Source organism: Patagioenas fasciata, chromosome 27 (genome assembly GCF_037038585.1).
Source record: "Patagioenas fasciata isolate bPatFas1 chromosome 27, bPatFas1.hap1, whole genome shotgun sequence".
Lineage (NCBI taxonomy): Eukaryota > Metazoa > Chordata > Aves > Columbiformes > Columbidae > Patagioenas > Patagioenas fasciata.
The window spans coordinates 4,357,996-4,375,981 of record NC_092546.1 but is presented as its reverse complement, the minus strand read 5'-3'; the positions used below and the strand labels follow the sequence as shown (position 1 = coordinate 4,375,981).

Below are 17,986 nucleotides of genomic sequence, written 5' to 3'. Positions count from 1 at the left end.
GGGTTTTTTTTCCAAAATACCTTTTATTTAGAGATTAAAGCTTAAAAAAAAAATAAACCAACCAACACAACAACAACAACAAAAGAACAAAACCAACCAGTTGCAACATCCAGTCAGCACAGGGCCCCTCCGGTCCCCTTGTCCCCATCCTGTGTGGCCCCGTGTCCCTTCCACAACTGCTGCACCTGGTGGGCAGGAGCAGCCCCTTCCCTCCCAGTAAGGGCAGTGGGAATGGGTCTCTTCTCCCCAGTTCACAGATACAAGCAAAGCCAAGCGGGTCCAGCACCTGCCTGTGCCTGGAGGCAGATCCTGGAGGGGCTGAGGTGCTGAGCCAGCCCATCGTGGTCCCCAGCGGCTGCTTAAAGCTCCTCCGCCGGCTCCAGCGCCGTGGGGCGGCCGTGGCCACTCTTGGACCACTCCAGCGAGCCCAGGCCGTGGTGCAGCCCGGTGCCGTCCTCAGACGCGGGCTCAGCACCACCCCCGTCCTCCCGGCTCAGCCCCTCCAGCGCAAACGGCCGCGTGTCGTTACGGGGGGAGATTTTGTGAGGCCGTGGGGTGAACGTGCGGCCGCCGAGGGTTTCGTGCAGGGTTTCGGGGGCTTCTCCCGGGCGCTCCGGCCACAGTGGCTCTGCGGGCTTCTCGCCCCCGGCTTGGGGCTGTGTGTAAACCACGCGGGAGGCGGCCGCGTTGTGCAGGGACCTGGAGAAAACTGAGTGGGGAGGAGGGTGAGGACCCGCTCCAGCGCCCCGAGGTCCGCGCGGCCCCGGCGCAGCCCTCACCTCGCACGGGTCTGAAATCGCCACCCGCCTCGGCCTTGCTGGGGGCGAAGGGGCTGATGGAGGGGAAGACGATGAGCGCGAAGGAGAGCAGCAGGACCTGGGGACAGAGCAGGGGGAGCTCTGGGACGCGGCTCCCAGAGAGGGGCTGGTGGCAGAGCCAGGGCTGTGTCCATCCTGCCCTGTGCAGGTGTCCTTGCCAGCACAGCCTCCGTCCATCTACCCATCCCTTCCTTCCTCCAGCCTCAGAGCATCTCTCCCTCTGCCTTAGCCCTTGTCCATCCCTCTGTCCGTCCTTCCACCCACCCCCCCAGCCCACCTCGGTGGGTCTGGATGTCCCTCCCTCCAAGCAGGGAGGCCACAGGGGGCTCGGGGGCTCCCACACACCATGATGCAGGTTCCCGTCTGCGCTGCCTTGTTGCTCGACTGTACCACGAGGGCCTGGAGCTTCTTCAGCTGCTCCAGGAGGGACCTGGGGACAGGGAGAGCCCATTAGCACCTCTGAGCCCCTCCGGCCCCCCAGCAGGTCTGCCCAGGGGAGGGGAGACAGTCCCAGCTGCATTCTACCCCCCCGCTTTGTCACAATCCCGGTAACACCTACGAGTTCTGCTTCTCCAGGTGCAGGACTTTCCTCTGCAGCTCCTCGTTCTGGGCCGTGCACGCCGACATCCTGGGTGACAGGGACCGGGGGACAAGGTCAGCAGGGGACAGCTGGGGGGCTGGTGGGACCAGTATGCCCACCACAGCCAGGTGTCCCCAGGGGTGTCGGGCTGTACCGGCTCTCCAGCCCGTCGATGTATTCCTTCTTCTTCTTGCGGCTCTCCTGAGCCGACTGCTTGTTCCTGATCTTCCGCCGGATCTTCTTCAGCACCCGCTCCTCGTACTGGGGGAGATCAGAGAATCACAGAATCATTTTGGTTGGAAAAGACCCCCAAGCTCATCAAGTCCAACCATAACCCACCCCTGTCCCTGCCCCATGTCCTGAGAACCTCATGTCCGTCTGTCCAACCCTCCAGGGATGGTGACTCCAGCACTGCCCTGGGCAGCCTGTTCCAATGCCCCACAGCCCACTGGGGAAGAAATTGTTCCCCACATCCAACCTCAACCTCCCCTGGTGCAACTTGAGGCCGTTTCCTCTGCTCCTGGCGCTTGTTCCTGGGGAGCAGAGCCCGACCCCCCTGGCTCCAAGCTCCTTTCAGGCAGTTCAGAGATCAGAAGGTCTCCCCTCAGCTCCTGTTCTCCAGCTGAACCCTCCAGGTCCCTCAGCCGCTCCCATCACACTTGTGCTCCAGCCCCTCACCAGCTCCGTTGATGGGGTGGGGGTCAGGGCTGGGACCCCCCACTCCGCACCCAGGATGTGGGGAGCCCTTCCCGGGCGCGGTGGGACCCACCTTGGTGAGGGGCAGCTGGGTGGGCAGGGACACCCCCTCCTTGGCCAGCAGCTTCTTCTCGTCCTCGGTCAGCACCAGCTCCTGGAACTGCCCCTGGCTCTGCCTCAGCAGCGAGCCGGGCGCCTGCGGCTGCTGGGGGCCGGGTGACAGTCACCCCCTGACCCCGGGGACCGTAGTGGGGATGAGGATGGGATCGTGGGCCAGGAAGGGACAGGGATGGAATAACGGTGTGGGAAATGGGACAAGTGCGGGGACAGGGAGAGGATCATGGGCCAGGAAGGGAAAAGGCTGGGGACAGGGAGGGATGGGGACACAGGGACGGGACTCACGGCGTCGGAGCTGCCCGAGAGCAGCAGGTCCTTGACAGTGAGGGCGCAGGTGGCGAGCGGGGGCGCCGCGGGCAGGTCCTGGCTCTCCTCCAGGAAGAAGCCGGGGTGCCACATGTCTGGGCGAGGGGACGGCAGAGGCTGTCAGCAGCCCGTGTCCCCTCGGTGTCCCCTTGGTGTCCCCAAGGCAGAACCCGCACACCCCAGTCCCCCAGACCTCCCAGTTCTCCCCAGTTCCAGCCCCTCCAGCTCCCCTAATTTCCTCACTACCCCCAGGACCCCCCAGCTCCCCCAACCCGCTCAGGCCCCCAATGTCCCCACTCCCCCTGGTCCTTTCCCCAGTCTCCCCCCATGGCTCACCCAAATCAATGGAGACGTCGGGGTGCGGGGCCCCTGTCCCCCCCGAGGTGGGCAGAGCGCGGCAGGGGGTGCTGTAGGGGTACGGGGGGTCCCTGGGACACCCCTCGCAGCAGCGGGGGGGGCTGTCGAGCTGGTCGGACGGGGGGTCCTCAGACACCCCGCTGTCGCTGGTGGCCGGGGACCAGCTGGGCGAGCCTGACGCTGAGTCCCCAGAGCCCAGGACGGAGCTGAGGAAGTCATCGCCATCCTGGCCACGCTGCGGGGACACGGGCGCCCGTCACCGTGGGGCGTCCGTCACCCCGGGTGCCCACGGGAGCCGTGGGTGTGGGGACGGGGTGTCCCGCCAGAGCAGGGGGAGGTGGGGACGGGACCCCCGCTCCCAGGGGACTCACCCCGTCCCCGTGCCAGGCGCCCGGCGCTGTCCCCAGCTCCACGCCGCGGAGGATCCCGTCCTGGCGGTCGAAAAGCAGGTCCAGCAGGTCCAGGCTGTCGAGGCCGCCCACGCTGGTGGCCATGGCTGTGAGGTGACAAAGTCAGGTCCCCAACCCTGGGATCACCCCCAGCCTGTCCCCAGGGACACCCCGAATGGCCAGAGGGAGCGTGTTCGGGGGGTGAACCCACACAAGTGTGGGCGCGTGTGCAGGGCTGGGCACACGCGTGTGCAGGGATGTGTGTTTGTGCAACCCCAGGACCACGCGGTGTGCACGCGTGTGCCCAGGGACACACAGGTGTGCGAACACATGGGCACAGCTGGCACAGCCCCACGCAGGAGGGAGAGCACGGGTAGAGCCCCCGCTGCCTCTTTCCAGCTGCTGAAACTCCTGAATCCTCTATTTTTCCCCCCAAGAGAACCGCACAGTCCCAGGCTCCCTCCAGCCCCCTCCAGCCCCACCTCCTGCCCCCCAAGCGCAGGGCAGGGTGTGCGCCCAGAGCCGGGGCAGCTCCCCCGTCCAGCCCTGTCCTTGCGTGTGGCCACACCAGAAGGCTGGGTTAATCATTTTGGGTGGCAAGTGGAGGGGGAGGAGACGGCTGCCACCCAGCCCCGGGGAGGGGACACGGCCCCAGGGAGGGGACACAGCCCCGCGTGGCCACTGCCACCACGGGCACCGCTCCAGACCCCGGACTCCAAGGAAACCAGCAGACCAGCTGCCCAACCAGCCAACTGACAACCCAACTAACCAACCGTTTGACCAACCAACCAACTGTTTGACCGACCAACCAACCGTTTGACCAACCAACCAACCGTTTGACCAGCCGTGTCAATGAACCGATCAAGAAACAGACCAAGCGGTCAACGCTGTTGGCCGACTGACCAAATAACCAACCCACTGACCAGCTGACCAGTCAACTGCCTGATTGATCAACCAACCAACACATCACCCAACCCATCACCCAACCACCCAACCCATCACCCAACCATCCTTCCCAACCTATGAAGCCCTGACTCAAGTGTCCTCCAAGCCATATTTGGTGACATTTGTCATTACCATGACATCTGGATGGTCAACCCAGCCGAGAGGCTTTGTTGTGCCTTGTCCTTCACCCTCAGTCCTGCCGGTGACGTCTGATGGCCCTGGGCGCCCATCGGGTAGAGTGACCCGGTTGAGCAGCAGCAGCCAGGACGTACCTGTGTGAGATCCCATTCCCAACGATCCCTCCCGTCGCCTCAACCCCCTCGGTGCGCAGGGCGGCCGCCGAATCCGTCCCCCACCTCCTCTTCCTCCTCCGTGGCGCCCCGACCCGAGTGGCAAAGTTTAAACTCCAACCGCACAGAAATAAAGTCCCCGATTGCAAAACCTCCCGGCCCTGATTGGGGACGGCGCTGAGCAATGGCAGGGCCACCCCAGGGCCGGACCCGCTGCTCCCCGTCACTCATTAGCCAAATGTGTTCACCCTCCTCCGCAGAGCGGGGCAGGAGGGGCCGGGAGCTGGCGAGCGAAGTCCGAACGCTCTGATTGCCCGTGAACTTTCACCCATTTTCGAGGACATTTTCCCTTCTTTTTTTTTTAATGTATTGGCGTTAATCACGTTTTATAGGCGTTGAGAACATCTGGACAAGACGTTGACTTGGATTCTACCACTTATGGCTCCACCACAAAAAGCCTTGGTTCCCTCAGACCCCTGCGGCCCGGACCCCTGGGTTCTGCTGCCTCCGTGCCTCAGTTTCCCCCGTGGCTGCCCGGGCGCTGAACACACTGCGGTTTGTTGGCCACCGTGGGTGTCAGCCCAGAGCCTGCTCCGTCACCCCCTCCCCGCCAGATCCCCCTGGATCCCCCGGCTGCCTGTTGCGGGGAGGGGACGGGTGAGTAAGGCGCCGTGTGACTGGGGACAAGGCCGCGGGCGTTATCGGCCGCTCGACGCCCTCTGCCCGGGTGGCAGCGGCGGTGCCCGCGCTGTGGGGCCGCTCCCCGCTTTATGGCCCCGCAGCGGGGACGCGAACCCCCGACCCGAGCGAAGGGCGCCCGCCCGCCGCCGCGATCCTCGGGCTGTAATCGCTGCTTATTGCCCGGCTTCGTCGGGGTGCTGAGCGTCGTTTGGGCCTCGGATCCGGGAGGGACGAGCAGGCAAGGGGCGGGGGACTCATGCTAATGACTGTGTGGTTAATTAGTGACGAGGCAATTAGTGTTAATTACTGTTCCTTCACGCGCGCTAACCCCCCACCGCGCCCCATCCCTCGCCCCTCGGCCATGGCCGCCCCTCCCGCCTCAGCGAACTCTCGCGAGACCCTTCGGCCCCACCCCTTTTCAGCCTCCCCGCCCCTTTCTGGTCCCGCCCCCCCGCGCGCGTTCCCGCGCCATGCGGCCGCGCCCCTGATAGGCTCAGCGTGGCCACCCCCCCTCCGAGGCCCCGCCCCCGCGCGCCCCCGCGCCGCGCGGCCGCGCCCCCGCTCAGCCCGCAGGCGCGGCCCGGCCCGGCCATGCCGGCCAAGAGGAAGCCGGTGCTGCCGGCCCTCAACATCGCCCCCAGCGCCGCCGAGGGGCCCAGTCCCGACGGCTCCGCCGAGTGAGTGCGCACCGGGCCTGGGGGGGGCGGGACAGGGCGGGCACCGGCGCTGGGGGGGCCGGGATAGGCCGGGCACCGGGCCTGGGGGTCCAGGGCAGGCTTGGGGGTTCCCGGACAGGACGGGCGTCGGGTCTGGGGAGTCTGGGGGGGCTGAGACGGGGCGGGCACCGGGCTTGGGGAGGCTGGGACAGCTTGGGCAGGACGGGCATGGGGCCAGGGTAGGCCTAGGGGGGCTGGGATAAGCCAGACAGCCGGTGTGGGGAGGGTGGGATAGGCCGGACTGGATGGACCCAGCCTGGGGGTGTCTGTGGAACCAGAGCTGGGCGGGCAGGCTGAGGGTCAGAGGGGGTGGGGATGGGGCAGGGGGCTTGCTGATCCCCGGCTTTGCAGGGGTGGCACGGGAGGCTGGGGGCTGTGGGGACCAGGCCTGGGCACACGGGCAGCGCCTGGGATGGAGACTCAGGTTTTGGGGGGGATTTGGGGCCGTAATCAGGGCTCAGTGAGCAGGACATGTGGGGTGAAGGGTGGTAGAGAGGAGGCAAGGGCAGTGCCCCCAGCAGAGTATTGCAGGGGGGGTGAGACCCTCCCGAACCATTGCCCGAAATGTTGGGAGTGAGATAAGGAGGTGGGCAGCAAACGGGAGAGAGCAGCTGGAGCCTGTGTGGGGCTGGGAGCTCGGCAGCAGGTGCTGGGGAAGCACAGACACCCCTTTGTGCTGGGGTTTGGGGGGTGTAACGGAGCAGGGGTTGCTGAACACCCTGGCAACCCCTTCTCGTGTTTCGCCGTGAAACCCAAGCTTGACTTTCCACGCCGGGAGAGGGAGAGGTGCCGATGCTGCCGCTCTCTGCGCTGCCTCTTTAAGGGCCCAAGGGTTTTCCCTCCTCCTTGGCTTTCCCAGAACAGCTGAGTGCAGGGAAGCTCCTCTCCAGAGGAGATGTGCGTGTTGGGCAGATACTGCACCATGGGTCTCCCTGTCCATGTGTCCCTGTTGGCACCAGAGCTGCGCCCGGCCTCTCTCCAGAGCTCCGCTTTAGTCTCACTGCTATAGCCAGGGCTCAGTATGCATCAGACAACAGTTTTTGGTTATTTCCCTAAAAAAAAAAGAGCTGTTTTTCTCTGGTGCTGCCCTCACAGCCTTCTGACCATCCCCGCTGTCCCCTTCTCCAGGGCAAACCTGGTGGACCTTCAGAAGAAGCTGGAGGAGCTGGAGCTGGACGAGCAGCAGAAGAAGCGCCTGGAAGCTTTCCTGACGCAGAAAGCCAAAGTGGGCGAGCTGAAGGACGACGACTTCGAGAGGATCTCCGAACTGGGCGCTGGCAATGGCGGCGTGGTCACCAAAGTGCAGCACAAACCCTCGGGGCTCGTTATGGCGCGGAAGGTAATTGGGGACAGGCTGGGGCGTCTGGCGCTTTTCCCGGCGCTGATGGAGCCGGTGTGGGTCGGGATCTCCATGCACCGCCCCATCTGTGCCCTGACCGGCTCACCGGGGCCGGGACTGCGGTCCCAACTGCCCCAGCTTCATTTGACATGGAGCTTCTGCTTCACCTCCCAGTCCTACCCTGGCAGAGGCTGCGCTCTTTGCAGCAGGTCCCTGGGGTTTGAAGCGCCTTGTGTGAAAATATAAGCTTATAATTTATTTTCCGGTGAAGCTGGTGTGTCCTAGAGCTCACAGTGACGGTGGCTCTTTTTTCTGGCCTGCCGTTGTATTTTCTAGCCTTTGGTTTCCCTCCCCACAGCTGTGTTAACTGGCTCTGCGTAGAGCCCAAGGAATAAAGCGATGCTGTTTGGCGTGCGTAACTTTCATGGGGTTTTTGCTCTTTCTGTGGTTTCCTTGACACCGGAGCACCTCTTCTTACGACACTTACAGAGCTTGTGAAAACGTTCCCGTCTGCTGAGTCAGATCTGCATCGAACTTCTCGCTCGTCTTTCCGCTCCGTGTCCTGCGCCATCTCCTCATGTTGCACGGCCGGCGGTTGTTTCAGTCACTAACGGCCTGCCCAGGGCTCTGCCTCTCCCTTTTTGTTCAGAATTAGTCTGGAAATGGTAGAAAGTCTGCACCAGAGCCAAGTTTTCGTTGAAGATTTTGTTCTGACGCTCACGCAGTTCTCATCGCTTTTTTCTTTCTTGGCAGCTGATTCATTTAGAAATCAAACCGGCCATCAGGAATCAGATTATCCGGGAGCTGCAGGTGCTGCACGAATGTAATTCCCCGTATATCGTGGGTTTCTATGGAGCCTTCTACAGCGACGGGGAGATCTCCATCTGCATGGAGCACATGGTGAGTCCCTGTTCCTGCAAACTGCTGCTCCCTGGGCTGTTCCGAATTCCGAATCGCATCCCTCTGAGACGTGAAACTGCGGGTGAAACGGGATCGACGTTTTGGGACGTGGCAGCAGTTTGGGGGTTGGCCGCATGGAAATGTGAACCCGCCGCTCTGCAGAGCTCGTGGAGCACCGTGTGTGTTCTCCATCATCTCCGGCGCAGAACGGTGTTGGTGCTTCTGATCTGTGCTGACAGCATCATCTTTGCGTTTACCGCTGATGGAGAGGAAGCTGAGAACTAACAGCAAGGAGAGCTGATAGAAGATAACATTAAAATAGTTTTTAGCAAGAAGCTTGAGCTCTGATCACCAGATATCGATCTTTTGGGGTTGTTTGCTGTATAAGGAGTGTGCTCGACGCTGCGTTGTTGCAGTTGCATCCTTGTCCAGCCAACTGCTTGGTTTCCCAGCCGGGAGTTGGCACGTTGGTCACTTTCCTGTTCTTTATTTTAGGACGGTGGCTCTTTGGATCAAGTGTTGAAAGAAGCCAAAAGAATTCCCGAGGAGATCCTGGGGAAAGTCAGCATCGCGGTGAGTTACGCTGCCTCCTCATCTTCCAGAGAGGATTTGCTGGGCGCGGTTTGGGAAGAACCTGGTGTTGCCTTGGGAAGTTTGGTTTCCCGGTACGCGCTTTCCTGTCCCGTTAGAGCAGGGGTCGGTGTGTGTGAAGGGGGCGGGAAGCACGTCCAAACCGCTCTCGTAGCCCCGATCCCTTGCTTTGCGCTCTCAGGTGTTGTCTCCTAGGTGTTGTCTGCCCAGCTCTGCTCTCACCCTGGCTTTGCTTTCCTCCCAGGTTCTGCGAGGCTTGGCCTATCTGAGGGAGAAGCACCAGATCATGCACAGAGGTGAGAGGAGGAGCCTAAAAATGACCACCCCCGGTACGGGAACCCTGGTGTTTTACCTAGAGTCACATTTACACTCTTCTCTCTTGCTGTTAGATGTGAAGCCTTCTAATATCCTGGTCAACTCTCGAGGAGAGATTAAGCTGTGCGATTTCGGGGTCAGCGGGCAGCTCATTGACTCCATGGCCAACTCTTTTGTGGGCACTCGCTCCTACATGTCTGTAAGTTCCTTTCAGCTTTTGCCTGAGGTTTCTTTACAATTTGGGTTCAGCTCGGCTCTTATAGAATCCATCAGCATCCAGTCCCCATAAGATTTGCTCCGTGTTTCCATGCTAACCCAGGCTGCCCCGTTGCTGGTTCATGGACGAGCAGGTGGAAATGCAGAGATTTGCGGAGAAAGACGTTTTGGATCCTACAAATACTCCCATATTTGGTTTTGGCGAGTGTTTGTGGGTTCAAAAACGTCTTTCCTAACTGTCCAAAAGGCTGCATGGATGGGACGTGGATGCCGATGCAGGCGCCTCCTCTGCAGCTTTGACCATGTGCTGGTGAGGTGGGGGCAGAGCCAGGCTGGTGCAGCGGGGTTTGGGGATTAATTAATAGGAAATTAAGGCAACACTGGAGTCTGCCAGTGAGAACGAGCTGCAGGAAGAGCCGGTCGTGCCTCTCCTTTAAGTGCGAGTCGCCATCGAATGCGGATTGAGCGACCGTGAGGATGAAATTACCTCCGGGCAGCGTGCGCGGTGGGTTCTTGGGGGGAAGCCCATCAGACGGCGCTTCTGCGCTCGGGTCTGAGCTGCTCCCGTATTTTGGGAATGGTTATTCAAGTCCAGTTATAGTTAGACAGGGGCTATTTAAAAATAAGATCCCCGTTGCGCAGCTGACTCGAAGCTGCCAGTATGGATGACTTGCATTGACTGACTTATTTTTGAGTTTTGTTTTCCTTTCAATGGGTGGATTTTCTGCTCCTCGGATTCCTCTTGGGTGTTAACAGAAGTGAGCAAGAAAAAAGAAACGTTAATAAATGGAGCTCATTAGGTTTCATTCCTGCTGGGTGCTCTGGACCCCTGAGTACCAGCAGCTGTAAGTGCTGCTCGGCTATAGCTGTTGATTATGGGATAGAACCGTTTGGTTGGAGAAGAGCCTCAAGACCGAGTCCAACCATCCCCTTGGCAGCAGAGATGTGCACAAGCGCTTTCTGTCTGCACTCCATCCTTCTTGTGCATCCCCGTTGCACGCGATCCCTTTGGGACCGTCCTCTCCCTGGGTGCGTTTAGAACCGGGGTGGAGACGTCGGGAAGATATCGGGTTTAATTTCAGCGTGTGATATTTATGCCCTTGCCTATCAATATCCCGCGTCAACCCCTGTTTTGTCGCCGTCTTTCCTTCCAGCCCGAGCGGTTGCAGGGCACCCACTACTCGGTGCAGTCGGACATCTGGAGCATGGGTCTGTCGTTAGTGGAGCTGTCTATCGGCAGGTACCCAATCCCCCCGCCAGACTCCAAGGAACTGGAAGCAATATTTGGCCGTCCTGTGGTGGACGGGGCGGAGGGAGAGTCCCACAGCGTGTCGCCGCGGGCCAGGCCCCCAGGACGCCCCGTCAGTGGTAGGGGCTGTCGTGTGCGCTGCAAACAACACCCAGACGTGGGGAGAAGGGGGTCGGGGGGTGCTCGGTGTGGCTGGGTTCGCCAAAAGGCCGTTTTGGATGAGGTTGTGGTGGGGAGGTGAGTGTTCCCAGGGGTGCTGCGCTCTGCGGAGCTGATGGAGATGATGTGGTTCCTGATGAGTGCAGATGGGAGCCTGGTCTTGGGTGGGGAGGTCAGATTAAACCAGGGGACATTCAGGCTGGGCATGAAGAAGGAATTGTTGGCCCTGAGGGTGGTGAGAGCCTGGCCCAGGTTGGCCAGAGAGGTGGTGGCTGAACCATCCCTGGAGACATCCCAGGCCAGGCTGGACGGGGCTCTGAGCAACCTGAGCTGGTGAAGATGTCCCTGTCATGGCAGGGGTGGCACTGGGGGCGCTGGGAAGGTCCCTGCAACCCAAACCATCCTGTGATTCTATGCCAACCAGGATCTATTAACATCTTGAAAAGCTCAGTTTATTCCCTTTAGACCCTGCTGTGTCCCACGAGAAGGCTCCAAAGCTGGGGACAGTGCAGGTTGTCCAATGTGCACCAGGGGAGGGGATGCTGTCACAGCCCATGTTGCTCCTCAGACTCTTCCCCAGCTGCCACCACGTTCCTTCCAAGCCAGGGGCAGCTTTTTGGGAGCAGCTTTGCTGGGACGTCTCCTAGAAGAACCAAACCAGCTCAGGGGTTTGAAGGAGGCTCCGCTCGCGCCATTTGCTGGGAAGCAGAAGGCTCTGGAAGTGCTGCCAGGCTGCCGCAGCAGATGCTCTGCTCTCTCCAAATGCTCTAAGCTAGGAAATAAATCTGGGCTATAGGCATGGCGAAAGAAATCCAAAAGTTCAGAATGCGTTTGGGTTTTCCCTTCGTTATTTTCTTTTAACCGTGAGTCAGTTGCCTCTGTCTTTGTGTGCTTTCCACACAAAACGAAGCCCTTTGCTGTCCCTGAAGCCTCTCACTGCTGTTTTCTGTTGTCTTGGCCATGCAGGGCACGGGATGGACAGCCGGCCGGCCATGGCCATCTTCGAACTGCTGGATTACATAGTTAACGAGGTGGGTATTGACCGTCGGGCTTCCCTGGGGTCCCACAGCACCGTGGGTGCTGAGCCAGGGTGGGCTCCAAAACCTTGGCGTGAACAGCAGCTTTTCAATAGGGAGCCCCTGTGCCATCCTTTCCTGTCCCCCGCATTCCCTGCTTCCTTTTTCCATCTTAATCACAAAGAGCATCCCTGGTTTTGCAATAAGACTCTGCAGGGGGATGTTTGTGATGCCCTTTAAAGCAGCATCAGGGGAGCTCTTGGCTGTAAAACGACCTGTCCTTCTGCAACCAGCAGTTCTAAACGTGCCCTGCCTAGATCAGCGAAGCACAAGCCCTGCGCAGGTGCTGAGGTCGTGCACATTTTCCCAGACGAAGCCCTTGGGATGGGGGTGACCTGTGCTAAAAATCCCAGCCTGAAACGTCCATCCCAACTTTCAGCGTGGGATCCATCCCACCAGCAAGCGGAAGGAGCGGTTTCCCCTTTCAAGGTGATAGGACTTGACCCCAATTACCGTTTCCAGATTGGTTTTGCGCTCCGTAGGCGTTGCCAGAGCTGGGCTTTGCGAGGCTGGATCCGGAACGGTGACGCTGCAGTTTTGGTGTCCGGCTTTGGCGGGGACGCAGCGCAGGGTCCCCCCCGGTTGCTGCCAGGGTGAGAGGTGGCAGAGGGCGCAGCTCCCGGCTTGGAAGGGGCAGCAGAGCAGGGGGCGGCTTTTCAGCGGCTCATTAAACCCCATAGGTGACACGCTGGCTTTTCGACCCATTCACACACAGTCACGCAGAAAACCCTTTCTCTTTCTCTCTGCAGCCGCCTCCCAAGCTGCCGAATGGAGTTTTCACGCAAGATTTCCAGGAGTTTGTAAATAAATGGTAAGGATTTGTGCTGGAAGCTTGAGGTGCGGGGCTGCGTGTGCTCCTGGCAGCTCTCGGCTGCTGCTCCAAATGTTGAGCATACGGCAGCGTTCCCTGTGCTCCATCGGTGATCTCTGGGCTGCAGCGCGATCCCGCGTTGTGCTGGGAACTCCTGCCTTGGAAAGGCTTGGAATGAAAGCGGTTTATTTGTGGCGATGCTTAACAGCCTCCCAGCAGCTTCTAAATAGGAGCCTGGCAGGGGGTGGTGGCGCGGATTGCCGGGGTGAGTCACCCACAGCCTCGCGGGTGTTGCACCATCAACTTCCAGACCTGGCGTGCTGGGGGTCACCTGGAGATGGTACCGCGGCTCCCATTAAATCAGAGATTGCACGTTATAAAAGTCGCCCACCAAGCGTTAGGCGCTTTGCGGTTCATCCGTGTGATGCGGGAGAGGTGGATCCTGCGGCTCTCCCGAGCCGGGCTGGTGGAGACGGTGCTTTCGGAGCCGTTTCCACGCTCCAGGCTCTGAGTGGCTTTTGGTGAAGCTGCAGACCTCTCCAACCAGATAACTGGTTTCCCACAAGAGACGTCTCAGCCTTGGTTTTGCTCTCTTCTCATTTCAGCTTAATTAAAAACCCAGCAGAACGGGCAGATCTGAAGATGCTGATGGTGAGTGGGGAGAGCAATTTTCTTCCTACAGTGGGGTGGCACCAGATCTGCGAACTTCTGCCCCATCCCGCTGCGCCTCTCTTGCTCAAAAGGCTGGAAACTCCCAGGCTGAGCTTAAGATGAGCCAAATCAAGCCTGGGAGAGGGAGTGACTCACGCACCTTTGATTCAAAGGCAGTGATGGTATCTGGCCCATGCAGAGCCCGCGATGGGAACCACCCGCTTGTTCTGTGAGTGCAGAGGCGCCTGGGACCTCCCGAGCTGGGCAGAATATGAATATATGGGCTGAATATGACCCGGCAAAACGTGTTCACAGCCCAGAAACCCAACCGTGTCCTGGGCTGCATCCAAACCAGCGTGGCCAGCAGGTTGAGGGAACATCGAGGAACCCTCTGCTCTGGTTGAAGGGACCTTCCCAGCTCACCCAGTGCCATGACAGGGACATCTTCACCAGCTCAGGGTGCTCAGAGCCCCGTCCAGCCTGGCCTGGGATGTCTCCAGGGGTGGTTCATCCACCACCTCTCTGCCCAACCTGGGCCAGGCTCTCACCACCCTCAGGGCCAACAATTCCTTATATCCAGCCTCAATCTCCCTCCTTTAGTTTAAAACCATCACCCCTTGTCCTGTCACAACAGGCCCTGCTCAAAACTCTGTCCCCATCTTATCAACCCCTTTTAAGTCCGGAACGGCGGCAATAAGGTCTCCACAGATCTTCCTGTGTGTTGATTACAGGGATTAAAATTCCAAACACAGGGCTGCAAGGAACAAATATTTCCTTAAAATCTGCTTTCACCGCCGGGGAGCAGCCGCAGTTTTGGGAGCCGGGGAGCGGGCGGCGCTGCTCCTGACCCCGTTTTCCCCCGTGTTTCAGAGTCACACCTTCATCAAGCGCTCGGAAGTGGAGGAAGTGGATTTCGCCGGCTGGCTGTGCAGAACGCTGCGGTTGAACCAGCCCAGCACGCCCACCCGCGCTGCCGTGTGAGCCCAGCGACCGCCTGGTGTCAGTGCATCTGCCTCTGTCACCATTTCCTATCCCCGCACATGACAGAACTGTCCCCCTTCCTCCCCACGGCCCCTCCTCGCGTCCCAGCGCCAAAGCACCGGCCCCTCGGAAACGTCTTTAGCGGCCGACCCCCCCTGCCCAGAGCGGGGTTGGTTTTATTTTGGTGTGGGGGTGTTCCAGGCCTCTCTGCTCCAACCCTGGAGCTCCTGACACTTGGGAAATGTGGTGCTGCTTCTGTTAATTTTTCTCTTGTTTGTTTTTGTTTTGGAAACATGTTCACTTGGGTTAAAAAGAAAAGACAAGAAAATGACTGCGTGTGTGTGCACACTCGTGTGGCGGTGGCAGGGATGGGCACGGCAGACGTGTCACCTCGTCCTGGTTTGCACGTGGGCTGTGGGATGGAGAAATGAGGCCCAGGGTGACCCAAAACGGTGTCACCGGCGGCTGGGGACGCGTTGGGTGCCCCACAGGGGTCTGCGGGGTGATTTGTGGCTGAGTTTGACAGCGAGCTCCTTCCGGGCCCCTTTGCGGGTGGAGAAGGGAATGGTGTTTTCTTCGTGTTCTCCTCGAGCGGTTGTTTGAACGCCTGTTGCCACCACCGGTGGGTGGTTGTGAGAGGTCTGGATCTTGGGGAGCGGGGTGGGAGCTGCGGGGGGAGCAGGTCCCCAGGACTGTGGGTCCCCAAGTGGGACCGTGGATCCGTGGCTGCACCTTTGGGTGCTGAACATGAGTTTTTGCTTCCCCGGGTCCCTTGGGCACTGTGGGGCGACAACCAGAGCCCTGTTCCTGCCATGGCCCGCGAGTGGGGTCCCTGTCCTGTCCCCACCATCTCCTGGGGACGGGGAAGGGTGACACCCCCCAGGCTGAGGGTTCCCCCTCCAGCTGCCTCTCACTGACCCACGAGTGTCCGTGGTCCCTGTGGGAGCCCCTGCTCCCCTCGGCTGGGACCTGGGGGGGATGAACCCACCCAGCGCCACCCACATTGTCCCTCCCTGTCCCCTCCTTGCAGACCCCATTGTCACCTCATTGTCCACCACAGGGGCATATTTTGGGTTGACTCGCTCCCCTGCTCCCCCCATGCCGGGCTCTGCCCTCCCCAGCCCCCAAAACGAGGTGGCATTTGGAAGCTTGGTGGGACATTTTGGTGTGTTTTCCTTCTTTTCAGGCTGTTTTTTAGCACCGTTGGGTTGGCAGTTGACACCCCCTCCGCTCGGGTCCCACCGTGACAGACCCCCAAAAGCAAACCCTGTCACTTTGTCCCCCCAAACCCCTCGTACCCTTTTCTTTCCCCCTCCCCAGCAAAGCACGGAGTTGCTGCCCCACTTGGGACCCCCAAGACCAACCTGGGGGGTGAGACCCCAGATTTTGGGGGGGGGTCTTGTGCCCACCCAAGGCACCTTGGAGCTGTGGGGGGGCTTGTAATGATGGTTTTGCCTCTTAATTAAAGTGTGAGGTTGGGAAGGGGAGAGTTTGTAAAGCTTTGGGGTATTTTCCCTGGGTTTCGGTGCTGGTTTGCGGAGAAAGCGCACGGGGCGTTTGGTTGGTGCGACTTTGCGTTTGTTTTCTAAAAGCAAGATATTTTCATCATGGATTTAAAGAAATAAATAAACGGCACTTTACATTTACAGGCCTTTTCTCTTCTTGGTTATACCACAAGCGGCTTTAACCCCCGCAGAGCCGGGACCCCAGCGGGAGCGATGTCACCGGCGCTTGGGGACGCGGTGCCGGATGGGCCGGTGGCTCTGGCCGCGCCGCCTCCAGCGGAAAGCGGCGATAATGGGATTATTTTGGGGTGCGGGGTCTGAGGGCGCTGCGACACCCCAAATGCTGCCCCAGGGGACCCGGCATCGTTCTGGGTGAAATATTCACGGCTTTTTAAATATTTGGGGTGAAAAGAAGCAGGGAGAGGTGAAGTTGGGCTTGGGGGGGGGCAGTGAGGGTGCCCCTCTTGGTGCTGTCCCCACCGTGGGGTCCTAGGGGTGGCAGTTTGGGGGGGTCCAGGTTTTGCTTCTTGTGATGTTTTAGGGTTCCCTGGGGGTCTGGGCCGTCCTGCGGAGACCGGGATAAACTCGCTGCACCCATGGGAGAGGTGGGTGAGATTGGCTGGGAATTTCGGTGGGGGTTTTGGGGGTGCAGGGAGGAAGGGGGGGGTCTGGCCAGGGCTGGGGGAAGGGGGACCCCCACCCCTGTGTCTTTTGTGGGACAAATTGGGGTTTGGAGTCCTGCCTGTACCCCCCCACATGAGTGCAAGTGGGTGTGGGGTGGCCCCAGGGTGGAGAGGGGTTTTGGGGGGGGCCACACTGGGGCTTCATTTCTGGGCGGGGGGGGCTCTGGGTGGGCCCCCGGCTGTGGTGGGGAAAGCGAAAGCAGCTGTGGGCACATGGCCCAGCGTGGCCCGGGGGGTCCCCCCTGCACCCCACGCTGCCTCCCCCTCCACGGGGTGTTTGGGCTCAGGGCCCCCCCGATCCCCGGTTGCAGCCGAGTTTCCCCTGTCCTGCCTCAGTTTCCCCACTTGTGGAGTGTGGTTAAGGATCCCAAACCTCCCTAGAAACCCCCCGGGCCCCCCCACCAGTGGGCAGGGGGGCGATGGGGATGTGGGCAAAGGGGGGTAGAGCCCTCGGTGCTGCTGTGAGCAGCTGAGTGGGGTTGTTTAAGGTAAAAAAGGGGAGAAATGGGGAAATCCCGGGGGTGCCGGGGCAGAGTCCCCCAGGAGCCTCGGGGGGGGCTGTTGATCAATGTTTTATCCCTTTCTCTTTAATTAATATTTTAAAAAATTATGATTAATTCCAAATCTTCCCTGAGCCCCGGCCGGGCCGGGTGCCCCACGGCAACCCGTGTTCCGCATGGATAAACCCGGCCACCCGCAGGAAGCCGGCCTGGAGGAGCCGTTCACTCTGGAGCGTAATGATGGGGATCTATTGAGAGACTCGGTGCTCTGGTTGTGGGTGGGGGCCACCCTTGTTGTCCCCCACCTCGGGGCAGCCTGGAGGTGGTGGCTCCAGCTGGTTTGTCCTGTCCCCTGTCCCTGCCAGGCCGGCTCCCAGCTCACACTGACCTTGGGCTGAGCTGCTCTGTGTCCCCTTCCCAGTGGGGGGGGGGGTCAGGGGACGGTGGGGGGATCCTGAGGGACACGGGGGGGTGGCAAGAGGAGGGGTGACATGTGGGGCTGGAGGCACAGAGAGGTGCCCTGGGTGACATGCGGGGGGTGACACAGGTGGCTGTGGGGTCGTGCCCTGTGGGGTGAAACGGGGGGGGGTAGGGGTGCAGGGAGGCGCTTTGTGGGGTGACATAGGGTGGTGGCGGGGGGACACGGGTGGGTCTGGGGGGGTAAGAAGGTGGCACTTGGCGGGCGGTGACACGGGAGGTGCCCGGTGGGTGACACGGGGGGGTCAGGGGTGCGGGGAGGTGCCTCATGGGGGGAAACGCGTGTGCGGGGACACGGGTGGGTCTGGGGGCGGCACGCGGCGCGATGACCCAGGCCGCTGTCCCGCGGGGCCCGCGCGGGCCGGGCCGGTGACACGGGTGACAGCGGCGCGCGGCGCGGCCCACGCGGGGGGGGGGTGGGGGGGGGGCTGGGGGGCTCCTCACGGCCCCCCCGCGCTGCCCACGCGCGGGGCCGCGCGCTACGGGGGGCGCCCCGCTCCCCCCTCCCCCCCCGAGCGGGCGGCTGCGCCCGGGGCTGCGGGTGCGGGGGGGGCGGGCGGGGGGAGGGGGGGGCGGCGCGCGGCCCCTTTAAGAGCGGGGCGGCCCCGGCCGGAGCAGGAAGGAGCCGCATACGGGCC

General features: G+C 61.0%; 2 protein-coding genes across 3 annotated transcripts; one reads left to right on the top strand and one right to left on the bottom strand.

Moving 5' to 3' along the window:
* Positions 1 to 3: 3 nt before the first annotated feature.
* On the bottom strand, positions 4 to 4,615 carry CREB3L3 (cAMP responsive element binding protein 3 like 3). 2 transcript variants are annotated; one of them, XM_065858394.2, is made up of 10 exons: positions 4,481 to 4,615; positions 3,246 to 3,370; positions 2,854 to 3,109; positions 2,497 to 2,612; positions 2,168 to 2,299; positions 1,553 to 1,659; positions 1,378 to 1,446; positions 1,164 to 1,248; positions 780 to 876; positions 4 to 709 (listed from the first exon to the last, which is right to left on the bottom strand). In XM_065858394.2, the coding sequence occupies exons 1-10, from the start codon at positions 4,494 to 4,496 to the stop codon at positions 360 to 362; spliced, it is 1,353 nt and encodes a 450-aa protein (XP_065714466.2). In that variant the 5' UTR covers positions 4,497 to 4,615; the 3' UTR covers positions 4 to 359. The 2 variants fall into 2 exon arrangements, with proteins under 2 accessions (XP_065714466.2, XP_065714467.2); XM_065858395.2 differs by having other exon boundaries at positions 2,168 to 2,296.
* A 1,086-nt stretch (positions 4,616 to 5,701) lies between these two features.
* Positions 5,702 to 14,514, top strand: MAP2K2 (mitogen-activated protein kinase kinase 2). The gene is made up of 11 exons (XM_065858514.2): positions 5,702 to 5,856; positions 7,024 to 7,234; positions 7,988 to 8,134; positions 8,630 to 8,707; positions 8,970 to 9,021; positions 9,115 to 9,239; positions 10,411 to 10,624; positions 11,631 to 11,695; positions 12,490 to 12,551; positions 13,157 to 13,202; positions 14,073 to 14,514. Exons 1-11 carry the CDS (start codon positions 5,771 to 5,773, stop codon positions 14,181 to 14,183), a joined length of 1,197 nt encoding a protein of 398 aa, XP_065714586.1. The 5' UTR covers positions 5,702 to 5,770; the 3' UTR covers positions 14,184 to 14,514.
* Positions 14,515 to 17,986: the final 3,472 nt, after the last annotated feature.